At 41.0% G+C, this 14315-nt stretch overlaps 1 protein-coding gene across 3 annotated transcripts in view; it reads right to left on the bottom strand.

Moving 5' to 3' along the window:
* The window catches only part of LOC107382039 (synaptosomal-associated protein 25-A), an 82202-nt gene that overhangs the window by 4974 nt on the left and 62913 nt on the right, over positions 1-14315 (bottom strand). For all 3 annotated transcript variants that reach the window (XM_015954011.3, XM_015954007.3, XM_015954008.3), the window contains exons 6-7: positions 10491-10610; positions 8204-8348 (exon numbers count right to left, since the gene is read on the bottom strand). In XM_015954011.3, coding sequence (XP_015809497.1) covers positions 8204-8348; positions 10491-10610 — 265 coding nt within the window. The remainder of the gene's footprint in view (positions 1-8203; positions 8349-10490; positions 10611-14315) is intronic.

Below are 14315 nucleotides of genomic sequence, written 5' to 3'. Positions count from 1 at the left end.
ATGTTTTCTGATGAAAGCAAGTTCTGCATTTCCTTTGGAAATCAAGGACCCAGAGTCTGGAGGAAGAGCGGAGAAGCACAGAATCCACGTTGCATGAGGTCCAGTGTAAAGTTTCCACCGTCAGTGATGGTGTGGGGTGCCATGTCATCTGCCGGTGTTGGCCCACTCTGTTTCCTGAGGTCCAGGGTCAATGCAGCCGTCTACCAGGAAGTTTTAGAGCACTTCATGCTTCCTGCTGCTGACCAACTTTATGGGGATGCAGACTTCACCTTTCAACAGGACTTGGCACCTGCACACAGTGCCAAAACCACCAGCACCTGGTTCAAGGACCATGGTATCCCTGTCCTTGATTGGCCAGCAAACTCGCCTGACCTTAACCCCATAGAAAATCTATGGGGTATTGTGAAGCGGAGGATGCAATACGCTAGACCCAACAATGCAGAGGAGCTGAAGACGACTATCAGAGCAACCTGGGCTCTCATAACACCTGAGCAGTGCCACAGACTGATCGAGTCCATGCCACGCCGCATTACTGCAGTTATTGAGGCAAAAGGAGCCCCGACTAAGTATTGAGTGCTATACATGCACATTCTTTTCATGTTCATTCTTTTCAGTTGGCCAACATTAGAGAAACAAACATTTTTTCATTGGCCTTTAGAATATTCTAATTTTCTGAGATACCAGATTTGATGTTTTCATTGGTTGTCACCTATAAATATCAAAATTAAACGTAATAAACATCGGAAATACATTGGTCTGTGTGCATTGCATGAATATAATGTACAAGTTTCACGTTTTGAATGGAATTACTGAAATATTTTCAACCTTTTGATGATATTCTAATTTACTGGCCAGCACCTGTATAGACGCAACAAACTGCAACACTACCCCTGGGGTCACAAATTGTGATGGGTTGCAGAATTTGGTGTAACACCGGATCAGGCGCGTAACGATGCGCCAAAGGCTCCAGCAGGTGATGGCTGTGTGTTTTTTATTCTCAGTGGGGCAGGGGAGCTCATTCCTGGTCTGCAGCCGGCCCGCAGCAGCAGCGCGGTATAGCCTGCATAGTTTGGTATAGAAGTCGCTCTGAGTATAAGTCGTAGGACTGGCCAGACTATGAAAAAAAGTGCGACTTATAGTCTGGAAAATATGGTAGTTATTAGTATTTGAGATAAATTAGCAGGCTAAATACATTTCATATATTTCCAAAACATAATACTTGTTTGTATCTTGTACAGCCAACTAGCCTTTATTCTGGACTCAGTACATTTTTGTCAGACAAAGTTCATTTCACAAATAGGGGAAATGATATATTTTTAACTAATATTGCCAATTGTCTTAATGGCCAGCTCCAAAAGCAGTGAAAGACTTCCAGGTGGGAGTCTCGCTGCTTTTGAATTTTGCCTTTAGGACAGATTTATTTTCAGGCAAACAGGATAAACATATCCCTGACTGTTACAGCTAATGTGTTGTTGATATAATTTATCCATAGCCATAACACTGTTGGCCACTCTGTTCTTCCTTCACAACCCAATGTTCCACTCACTCTACAGCTCTCTGGCCCCTTTTATTATTTAAAGTTTTTTTAAATGTACCGACACTTTGTGTCGTGTTATTTTATAAAATGTGATGTAAAAAAATAAATGTTTTTTCTCAATTACTGGAATTTCATTGGTTAAGACAAAAAAGGAAGAATCATTTTTGCCAAGTTGTTTCTACAACAGGCCCATTTGAAGTCCAACAGTTTCTTAGCAGCCAATTGAGATGTGTTCTTTACTAACTTTACTTGGTTTAAAAATCTTACTAAAATAAACCTTAGAGGCTGCCGTATTGCAAAACCCAATCATACTTGTTATGTATCCAAGTAAGTATTAGCTTTGTAGATATTTTTTACAGATAGATATTTGTGTGCAATAAAACCCATAAACTTAAATACTTTGTCATTCTTTATTGAAAAACAACAAAATACAGGAATACAGAAAGTGTGGGAAAATGTTAATGTGAAAGTATTGCTCTTTAAATGTAATATCATTTATCTTTAAAAAGAAAAACTCTAAAAATGTCCTGTACAGCAACATGCCAGACGAATGGTGGTCTGTCTGTCAGAATGTGCTGAACAGATTTGCTCTATCAAGAGGAGCCTTAATGTGTACAAGGTTCCCCTTGAGTAAACATTTATGTTACTGTAATATTGCTTTGGGTTATGTATCGCCACATTAGCATGTAAATGCTGAAGCAATCTGGAATAAAGAGGGTTGATAGAGAACAAACGAGTAAAGAAGAGAGGAAAATAAAAACAACTAGGAAACCAACATAAAAAACAGCAACCAGCTGCTACACCTGTAAAGAAACATTTCTAAGAATCATCAAGAAAACGTGGGATGAACAACTATAAACATGTAAACCATGAACAACAAACATCAACAAGCATGTGTTCATGCGTGTGTTGGGATGTGAAGTGTTAGACCGCCAAGGATCAGGTGCACTCTTGAACCGCCCCAAGCACCAGGAAACCAGCACACCACAGAGCACAGAACCAACTCAGACCACCTCCCAGACAGCCGAGCACCTTGCTACAGATAACTCAGCAAGGCCACATCCAGAACTGGGCTGACACAGGTCATGGGCCACAGGACACAGGAATCACACAGCAATTCCACCTGAAACAGAATCATTACAATTAGAATCAAATACAACTGTTGTTCAATATGACATAACTGTCATGATTATGAGACAGACTAAACAGACTTTTAGCCAGACTGAAAAAATGTTGCCATTTAGCCAAAGGGGGACAGTTGAGAGCTTCCAGTTGAAAGTCCTGAGTCGTCCATGAATACCTGCTGGGAACAAAATTGAACAAACAAACCAAAAAACCCATGCTGCTGGGATTCAACAATACAGCTTATCTGTGCAATAACATATCAAAATGATTTTAGTTTTAAGATAGTTTTTGTTTTTCTTCAATTTAACATCAATTTATCAAGAAATATGTCATCAAACGTATACCAGAAAACTGAGAAGGTTGCATATGCATTTTGTATGTTGTAACTTTTACTCTGAACTTTATCAAGTGTTCACTTTGTTCTCTTAGTTCTATAGTAAATATATAAAAGTTAGAATATCACCTTAGGTCCCGTTCATGCAGACTCTAAGGGATAGATAGTAACATATATGTAACAGCAAATGAAACAGTGCCTGACTGTTTGAAGTCCATTTACAACTTAGTATAGCATCCTGTATGTTGGGGTCAAACTTATAGGATAAAGAGCTTCGTCAGTGTATACTTAGGCCCCGTTCATGCAGGTTCTAAGTAACATTTCAATGGATGTCCAATGAAAGTAAGGCTCTTCATATTTTATGTTCTGTCTGCAAATATCAGAAAAATGTTCATGGTCACAACTTCTGACAAACACATAACAAAATGTACAGACAGACTAAAAGATATGACCAGAACAGCTTTTCTCTAATCTCCATAAAAATGGATTAATTTTCTGAGCTTCTTGCAGACAGTTTTGCCTTCTTTCATCCGGTCAGTCTCCCGCCGTGCTATATGATTTAATCTAATTTTGCTGTACCATGCAGAAGCCATCTTTACCAGAACATGGACATGATTACTTTCAGCACACATCAAACATGTGGCTGTGCAGCTGCGGGAAGAAATTTTTCTCTGAACAGTCAGTGACAACCTGGGCAACAATGGCTGCTGTAGTTCCTCTTCCACGTGGAGCCTTTCCTTCATTGGCTTTTAGAATCCGCTGGAAGCATCTTTCTGTTGCATGGCAAACTGCAGTGATGCCTTGTGATGGTTTCTGTAATCCACCTCTGTCCTTCAATGCCAAGAGTGGATGCACCGATTCATCCGATGTCAGTGCCTGTGAGCAAGGCATGCATATAATCTTCTGCTTCAACTTTTTGGCAATGAAACCAGTGATGTAAGAAGTTGCTGCTTTCTTGTACGCAGACAGGTTGTTGACATCTGGAAGATCTGGATCTGGAAGTGATCTGGAAGATCACAGATGGAGTCATCTTCAGGAACAAGTGCTTCTACAGGCACCACATCTAACCTGTGTGCAATGTTCACAGTTGCTGGTGTAGAGTCAAGGATAGCTGTGTTGTCATGAAGAAGACAGTTACCCGTTCCCTTTTTAACCTGGTGCCTTACAAGAAGACGCTTGTATGCCCCTCTGAACTGCCTTACACCGGGGTTGTTGTTGTGACCACCACATGCTCTGATTGCAGAGAAGAACAGCTCCAAGTGGTCCTGACTGAGTTTGTAAGTCAGAAGATATTGACAAAGAGCAGCTGGATGCTCTACAAGGTCTTCATTGATGCCGATCACACTTCTAAAGCAGGCAATGAAACCATAGATGGGTGTCCTTTTCTGTGTGGAATGCACATGTACCACTCTGTTGTCTTTCCCTATGATTTTGAGCCCTCTGAGGAGAGACTCTGTTTCTTTTAAAGTGACCAAGGGGTTTAGTTTTTGTTGTGATGGGTGCTTTGCGTCCTTTTCCAAGTGGATTGCGACTATTTAGGACATCAAAAGCAGCATCAACTGTGTGCAGGAAATCAACTGTGGCTGCACATCCACTGAACTGTGCACACCTCAGTTGTTGCTCGCAGTACTCAAGAGCAGCAGCCATGCTGCTGCTAAAGATCTGGGCCGCAAGGTGAACCTTCATATTTTGATTTTGCCACTGAATGTGAGCCATTTTGAGTTTGTTGCCAAGACGCAAGCCTTCCCTCTCCTGAAGCTTGTGCAACTACTCAGTGTACTGCCAACGTATCAGCTGGCCATCTTCCCTAACAATAACAGTTGAAAAAACATTGCAAAGAAGCTTGAGCATGTGACATGGATCCAAGAGAACATGGATTTTCTGTGTGTGATCTGCTGGATGGACACAGTATGATCTCATGTCCAGATTGGCACCTAGCTCCCTGATCATGGCATGTCAAGGATACAACCCTAACTCCGATGTCATGAAGCCTACACAGACTTTCTTGAATGAGGCTAGCTCTTTCTTTCCCATTCATGCTGTTGATAAGACAGTAGCAATCAGGAGCTTCCAAGACTCGTTGATGGCAACAACCATGATGACCAATGCTTGTGTTGCAACATTTTCAATCTCACCAGCTCCGATGTCAACATAGCCATGAATCTGTTTCCCATCAAACTCAGTTTGCTTATGAATATACATTTCATCTAACATCAAAGAGCAAACCGTTTCTTTTCCTTCCTTCTTCTCAACAACATGACATTTGAAAGCTGTAAATGAAGAAAGAGTAAAACCAGGATCTGCAGAGACACTACTGTACCAGCTGAGAATGGTCTGTGGATGAGGCAAAGCCAAGTGAAAGTGTTCTCCAGCATAGTCATAAGCCTTAGGAGAGTAAAAATGCAGTGCAGTTGCAAATTGCTTCAAGTTTTCAGAAAAAGATGATCTTTTCTTCTGATTCATTTTCTGTAACAACTCTTTTGGAACACCATCCAAACCCTCAAGAAGAGAGGCACATTCAGTTGATATTAGAGGTTTCTTCTGAAGAATTTTGGTGACACTTTTCAAAGAGGAGATTCTTTCCTTCAATCTCCTTGTCTGCTGGAATTCCAATTTAAGCTTTTTCTGAACTACACGTACCTTTTCATTTGCTGACATAACTCTCCTTTTAAGCGATTTGGAAGACTGTGATTTGATAGCACTGGTCACTCAGGATACTGTTTGGCTGTAATGGCACAGCGTTAAACTGACCAGAGTCTGAGTCATTCTGGTGTTGAACACTGTGACTAAAACGAGCAGTATCACACTCAACTGCTTGCAGAGGAATGTCATCGTGTTACATTTTGAGTAACAAAGACCTCTTGAGGTGAGTCTTCACACATCATTATATTGCTCAGATCAACAGAAACGTTTATGGCACTGTCTACACATGCATCTACATCTGCAACCTTCTCTAAACTATTTGCAAAACCAACGGGGTTGTCACTTACCTTGTCATTCCTACTTACCTGTACTTTCCTTCTTGGAAGATGTTTTTTGACCTTAAAGGAAGACAAGATTGTAGATACAGCTGTGTCCTTCAGGAAAAGTCTCCCCTAAAATAAAAAATTAAATAAACCACACACACCAGACAAGGTCAATTTCTGTATCTCAAAAACCCACTGGTACACCAGAGCACTGTGTGTGTGTGTGTGTGTGTGTGTGTGTGTGTGTGTGTGTGTGTGTGTGTGTGTGTGTGTGTGTGTGAGAGAGAGAGAGAGAAAGCCATGTGGAGAGTGTTTGTTATTTTTAAAACATATGTTGTTAGCTTTTATCCAGAATCCAGACTTTGAAAATTTATATTTTAATTACAGTTTGATTTATTTGACATCAGTAGACTGTTTATTACTTTGTTAATTTTGTTAAATTGTTAATTTGTTTCTTAGAATAAATATCCATAGAGTTAAATGGAAATTAATACCGTGATTGTTTCCCCATCTATCACAGACAGTTCAAGGGAGGGGGAAACTTTTTTCTTGTTACACAGCAATGTAACATCTGTATATTATACAGCTAATGCTTCAATTTTTTCAATCTTAACCAAAATATGAAGTAATGTGTTTGTACCCTGGAGTCCGTGGTGAAGTGATGACTCTCAAAGTGTTCACTGCACAAGCGGGAGTGTGAATTGGGAGTCCAGCACTCTCTTCTTTGGTTGCTTACCCAAGGGTCAAGCCTCTCTGGATCACCTAGAGGAAAACTTCATACAAAGAACTACTTAAGCATATGGGTTTAAAATACTTCATAGCTTATCATGGCCTGTAGTAAAAGGTCTAAAATTAGGATAAAGAGTAATACAAAATGCATACTTTATAAAAAAAAACTAAAACCAAACACTTGAGTCTATCGCCTTCTTGGATAGGATATGAACCTTTTAATAATCTATTTTATTAACTAATTTCCATTTTATTAAACTGCACAAGTTCCCATGAGAACAGGACACCCGGTCGCGGCTCTTTGTGAACAAATTAGTTATTTAGTCGCTCCCCACCACCGCTATTTTACAAATATGCAAAAAGTAAAAAAAACGAGCGAGTTTATCTGATGGCATACAGACTTCTGGAGACTAACATCAAGCACTATCAACCAACTCACCGAGCTGCAGTATTTCTGTGGTCAGGTCTCTCTCCAAGTCCGAGAGTTCCACAAGCGGTCAGCCCGTGCAGCAGACAGGTGCCGCAGCGGTCAGAGATGCGCCGGGCTGACCGCTGGGGAGAACCGGGAGGAAGGATGGAACACAGAAGTCTCCCTCCGAGAGCTCCACCAACATGTCATATTTCAACCCATTTTCATGTTAAATGCGCTGGGGTTTACACCCATCGACATATATCCTATTAATTATTTTACCGTATTACATCTAAATTTCATGGTTAAACAGTACATGTTAAAATGGTAGTTAGCTAGCTACTTTGATAAGCTCAGCTAGTGAAAAAGCGGCAATGACCTAAAATACATAATTATAATTTTACTTACCAGAAAAAATGAAGTGGAGACTCCTTGGACGCTCTATTAGTGCAATTAATACCACAGCAAGTCATTTTGTCCAACAATTGCACAAATAATATCCAAAAAAGAACGCACAAACGCTACAACTACTGGTCTAAGTTCAGAGACTAAAAATCGCGGAACAGTTTTCAGGCGAGGCCGAGGCTCAAACTGAGGCCTTTCCCCGGAGTGGTCACGTGGGTCTGATGCTTATCAATTATACAGAATTTTAGACATTTAATACACTTAAACAAAAGAGGGACAAAAAATGTTCAGAAAAAGAACAAAGTAGTCATAATCATCTAGGATCAGTTTAAATGTCTTCTCTACGTATGTTCCATGAGTCAGACAGGGTCACCATCAAATAACATAAAATTGGAGTGAATTTGAAATAAGTAATTTAAGCAAATTATTCTGAATGTCTTCAGCTTGTTTTTAGAGTCTCCTAAATGCACACATGTGATATTAGTCAGCCAGGTTCTGGAGAACAGCTGATTTAGTCCACTATGGGGTAAATTTTATGTTGTTCCAACTCACTGGATCAGCATCTTCCTGATGACATATCAAACTTATTTGTTTTCATGAATGAAAAAGTAAAATGATCATGAAACATCCCTCTATCCTAGAAATGGCTTTCCCCATTCCCCATGGTGTTGGTGTTGATTGGGGGTTCTGTGCAGTACCTTCTCCATGATCCTTTCAATCTGGCGGTTCTGGGTGTCGATCTCTTGGCCCATGTCCAGGGCCATGTGACGCAGGTTGCCAATGATCCCACCCACCTGTTCCAGGTTCTCATCCATCTCGTTCTCCCGGGCGTCATCTGTTACCCTGTAACATAACAAACCTTGTGCTCAGGGTCGTAACAAGATACCAGAGCTCTAAACAAGAAACTCTGTTAATCACAGTGACATGTTCATTCAAAACTCAAATAGATAACATCAGCAATTACAAGTTTCTATTTTTCTTATGGACATATACAACAGTTTGGTTACATACTTTACTGTAAAAACAACTAGGGATGTTTGATATCAGCTTTTACTGATACCGGATAATCTAACTCTTTATTTCTTAACATAAACTGATATCAATATATTCTGGGTCCCTCTTGCATCACATAGCTCCTCTGAGGCTTACTTGAAGTTGTGGATTACTCATTTAATCAGTAAACTTGCAGTGGTCTTTAGTAGGAATGAATGCCTTGCAGGCATAACTCAGGGACAAAAAATCCCACAAACTCTTGTCCCAGCAAGACCAGTCTGCGGCATCAGATCGGACTCTGTTTGCTTTGGGGACATGGATGTTTCATCTTTGCAAAAAACAAGTTGGAGGAGCTTCAGCCTTGTGTTTGAGTTGCTAATGCTAGCTTTTAGCTTCTGCTGAAAAAGATGCTGTCTGCTGATTCTGGACACTAAACAATTGCTTTCCCCACCGTGAGTCAAAATGGGTAAGTCCAATTCACAATATGATGCAGATCTGTCAGGGTTTTCAAATCCTGGAGTTTCACCATCTCATTTCTATCAGAAGCTAATGCAGGAAATAGTTTAGGAGACATTTTTTATGTTCAGCCTGCATTAAAAACTGCACAATCAGAAATAATCATAAAAATGTTTTTTCAGTGTTCCACACATTTAAACTTTAAATGTTATCTGTGCAAATGATGAAAACCGTTTCATTTTAAGTCAGGCAGTTTTGTTGAAAATTGTCCCAGATCAACGTGCCTGACCCTATCTGAAGGCGGATCACTGACGGACCCCCTGCAGTTCGCCTACACAGCCAGCAGGTCTGTAAATGATGCCATCAACATGGATACAATTCATCCTGCAGCATCTGGACTCCCCTAGTACCTACGCCAGGATGCTGTTCATCATCACTGATTTCCTGATGGACAGGAAGCAGCAAGTGAGGCTGTGTAAGAATGTCTCGGCTGACCATTGGCACCGATTCCTCTCAGGGCTTTGTTCTCTCCCCTCTGCTCTTCTCCCTGCACACCAACGGGTGCACCTCCAACCACGAGTCTGTCAAACTTATCAAGTTTGCAGATGACACCACTGTCTTTGGACTCATCTCTGACGGGGATGAGTCTGCCCACAGAATGGAGGCCGAATGACTGGTGTCCTGGTGCAGCCACAACAGCCTGGTGCTTAACACCCAGAAGACAGTGAAGCTTTTTGTGGACTTTAGGAAGCATGCAGCCCCACTTCCCCCATAACCCTGTTTGGCACTCCCATCACGACTCACGTGGACTCATGTTGCTTCCTTGGCCCCACCATCATCCAAGACCTCAAGTGGAAGCCCACCATCACCTCTGTCATAAAAAAGGTCCAGCAGAGGATGATCTTCCTGAGACAGTTGATGAAATTCAACCTGCCAGCACAGTTGGTAAGGCAGTTCTACACCACAGTCATCGAATGGTATGCTGGAGCTGCCATCAGGGACATGAAGAGACTGTAGCGTCTCGTACGCTCTGATTAGAAGGTCATTGGCTGCAAACTCCCCTCCATACAGGACCTGTACACCTCCTTCAAGTACTGCAGCAATATCCGAATGTTGTGATTTTTTGCACATATTTCAATAAAACCCTTCTGTTTCTGATCATTTCTGATATTACATTAAAACAAAGATATCGGCCGATAATAACAGTAGACCCATAATATCAAACATTACAAAAAATATCTTTTATAAAATTCATTTAACACTTTCTGCTACTTATTCTTTAATGTGAACATGTTGCTTCAAATATATAAAATAAACTGAGAGTACAGTGTAACTAAAATCGTGTCTATGAGTCCCTTCACCCTAACATCTAACCTTTTATACAAACGTCCACAAAAATGTGCTTTGCCAAACATTTAACCAGAACCTCAGAGGGTTAAATTACTCCTGAACATGTTGTGTAAACTTTACCGCTCACCTTTTTGTACTTGATAATTACTTTTGGACCTCAGAAACAAAAGAGTGATGTATGTGTACCTGCGGATGAAGCCCCCACTGATGGCCATCTGTTCACGTTCATCTACCACTCGAGCACCCGGCTGGCTGTTCACCACTCCGTCCTGGTTCCCTCCCCAGGCTTGGCCCCCGCCCTTAATCCTACCATAAACACACTCCAGTCAGACGCTGAGGCTGTCAAACTGTGCACCAGTTTATGTAAATGTTAACAAATGTGTCTGGATGAGTGTTTTTCTGTTAGCTGGTTGGTGAATATGAGTGAGAGCATCAGTGTAGGTTACCTGTCACTGTGCATGCACAGATCACTACATATATATATATATATATATATATATATATATATATATATATATATATATATATATATATATATATATATATGTGTGTGTGTGTGTTTAGCAATATGGTAAACTTATCATCCTACTGAAAGCAACACAATTGCCAATTATGGTTTAATTACATGCATGCATTTGATAGATGGTGAATAATTGATCTAACATGCAGATCAATTGAACATGGAAAAAGCTTGATCCTTAAGCTTTGAAAGACATTAAAACTCACAAACACAGAAGACAATAAGCACACAGGACACACACAGAAACATGGAGAATGGACATGCAGAAACACAGAGGGGACAGGACCAGACACATGCTGTCTCTATTAAAAGAAACCTGAGCAATTAGATCCATTACAGCAAAAAATCCAACAGAAAAGAAAAGAAAAAACATAAAACAGTCAATCATGGTCGTTGTGATCAGCCCTTCATTTCATGAGGATGGACAGATCTGCGGGTCAGGGAAACAAATGGTGTTTTGACAGTTGAAGGTCTTCATTGTGGGAAACAGTATCTGGTAAATGTAGCAATTGAAAATGTTCGATAGGTGACCCCCTTGCAGGATAATGTGTCGCCTTGAGCAGCCAGATCACACCGTTCAGGCCCTCTAGATAAACCTTCAAGCAAGAAGGATTTCCTTCCTGCTTTCTGACCCAGGGCTGTAATAAAGGTAGTGGTTCCCAAAGCTGGGCCTTGGACCCCAATGTGGGTCATGAAACACCAGATTGGAGGTTCTGGAGAAGATGTGCAGACAACAAATTAATTTTTAAATTACTTATTTAACCTTAGCTGGTAGATGAACATAGTGATCATAAATCGATTAAAAAAACAAAACAATACAACGTTTGAAAAGCCTCTTTGTTAAATGTCTCATAAATGTTGTGACTTTACTTTGACCAGCTAACGCTGAGGTCAATGCTGAGGACTGGGAACCACTGAGGATGTCTAGATTAGATTACAGGCATGACTTAACGACCACAGGGTTACAGGTGGGTCATGGAAGAAAGGACTAAAGAGCTATAGAATAAACAAGATCGGAACCCAGAACAGTTATACCTGGAGGCAGGACCATCGTGAACCAAATGGAGTCAGAGACCCAACCAGAAATCATCCAAAATCATATTATTAGGTAAAAAAAAATGCACACCTTTAAAAATGTTGTCAGGACCCTGTACAGCTCAGTTCTGGAGAAAATGATGACCTGTTGTTGAAGTGTAACACTTAAACTCAATATGCCCGTTTCCACTGTCGGAACTTCCGGGTCATTTCACCAGGCCTTCGCTGCATGTCTCCATTTCATCAGGCCAGTCCGAAAGGACCGTTTTCTGTTGCCTGAACTGGGATTTGTACTCAGAATGACCCGGTAGAGTCGCTGAGCAGGACTTGTGGTTAGCTCTTGCTGATTGGTTGTAACGGAGTAAGAAATTACATCATCAGACGTGGCCAAATCAGCCAGCATTTGTAAAATTGGAAGAGTTGCTGGTGAAGCAGAATCGAAGGAAAGAAAAGATGCAACATCAGTGCTGCTTTAAAACCTACGATGCCTCTAATCTCCAAAAACTGAAAATGAGGCAGAAATCCCCCACAGCACGGTAATTCACAGCGTGGTCTCACAGATCAGCGTAAAAACAGCACGCTTTTGACATCACACAGCCGCTCTCCCCGTCCCCTGAATGATTAAATTACAGCGTACTGACAGAATAAAACTTTTAATGTTTGTTGACACCTGTTGCCTCTGATCAGTGACATCACTCACTGTCGTGATTGGCTGAATGGAGTGATTTCGTATGGAGACACCACGGCTGAGAGGACAGAGCAGTCGTATCTACCGGCCACTTTTCCCCCCATGGAAAATTTCCAGAAGTCCTATAGTGGAAACATGGCTGACATTTAACAAAGCTATACAGGTAATACTCTAAAACTAACAGTTCAATTCATCAGGAAAACTGTTTAACCAGTAAACGTTTGTAATGGTTTTAATTGAACTCATCATGAAGGCAGCAGTATCTGTTTTGGGTTGTGACCGTTGGCATCAGGTTGCAGATAGTCTTCAGGAGGGAGTTCACTTTCCAAAATGTCTTTAAATGCTTGCAAGAGCTCTTTATGTCCCCGCGTGACTCGCTGAGCCTTTCAAAATTTCATTTCAAAATAATTGGAAGCACTGGTGCATCTGGATCCTCTCTGGTGTAGCTGACTGGACAAAATATCAGAAAACGTCCATTTTCAAGTGCACGACAGACACAACGAAACAGACAATTAGCAGAGGACAAACTGAATGAACATTTATACATAAATCTCACGTAAATGTTGCTATTTGTTTTTTTTTTTTTTTTTTGTCTCCAACTAGTTGCCAACAGTCTCAATCCAGTGAGATACAGGCCTTGGAGATCATCTGTAGGAACCTGACCACAAAACAAGAACTATAGCTCATGTTTTATTTCTGTTTTGTTTTTCCCTTAATGTTGCCATTACTTGTGTTTGCTATAGCTCTTAGAACATTATTTGGAGTAAGAGTGTATGGTGCACAGACATGACTCAGAGGCCATAGTTTGGCTGTTGAGGGTGAAAGTACAAATCACACAAGAGTTTGACAAAACTGGCATTAGCATTCATTTAAGCTTGTTGAAAACTTGTTTAAGACAATTTAACGTTAAGATTTCCTCTCAGGTAGAGGAACAAGTTTGCCAAATTTGTGTGTGATGATATAAAATGTTCTGAGGAAGGGGACTGAGGCATCCTGTAGTTACAATGTGTGTGAGGGTTCAGGTTTTAAAGCATAGAGTTTAGCAGCATGCAGCATTTAAAGGCCCAGTGTTTAGGATGCGATGCCACCTAGTGGTACAAACTGTAAATTTCAAGCAACAGAACAAATGCATGTAGACTGAGGCACAAAAGGGCCAGTGTGAAGTATTGCATGCAGTGTTCTACATGCTTATGTGACTGTGAGCTAAAGATGTGACAATGGCACATTCATTTGTAACAGAGTTTGCTGCTTCAGGTTTCATGAGGACAATTAGCAGAAACTCCAGAATGTTCTGAAGTGTGACGAATGAATCCGGAGCACCACCAGAGCAGTTTGCTCAGGAATGGCCAGATATAGGTGTGAGAATATCTGAGGAAATGTGACTTTTTGGAGAACACCTGATGTTAAGAAGGTTAAAAATAGAAGCAATTTCTCTCAAAGAAACCCATCAGGGAAAGGCTGATGTTCTGCTGAAGGTCCTTAGATTAGTCTGCTGTGGTGATGTGACGTTCACAAACGAATCAAATCTTTTGGACGGTTCTTCAAAGTGAACAATGCGAGCTGAGTCTCTGTAGACAACTGTTCATCTTCTCTCCCAGTAGCGCATACCAACTCTCACCAATGCTAAACCCTCACCCCCCCGACATACTCACACTTGCGCGCTTTCATGTACATCAGTGACATGTACCACACCTGACCTTTCAAGGACATTGGCGGGACTCGTCGACTGACATCTTGCCACCCCCCAATGAAAATTGCTCTGCTTTGC

Source organism: Nothobranchius furzeri, chromosome 9, assembly GCF_043380555.1.
Source record: "Nothobranchius furzeri strain GRZ-AD chromosome 9, NfurGRZ-RIMD1, whole genome shotgun sequence".
NCBI lineage: Eukaryota > Metazoa > Chordata > Actinopteri > Cyprinodontiformes > Nothobranchiidae > Nothobranchius > Nothobranchius furzeri.
This window is presented reverse-complemented; position numbering and strand designations above follow the sequence as displayed.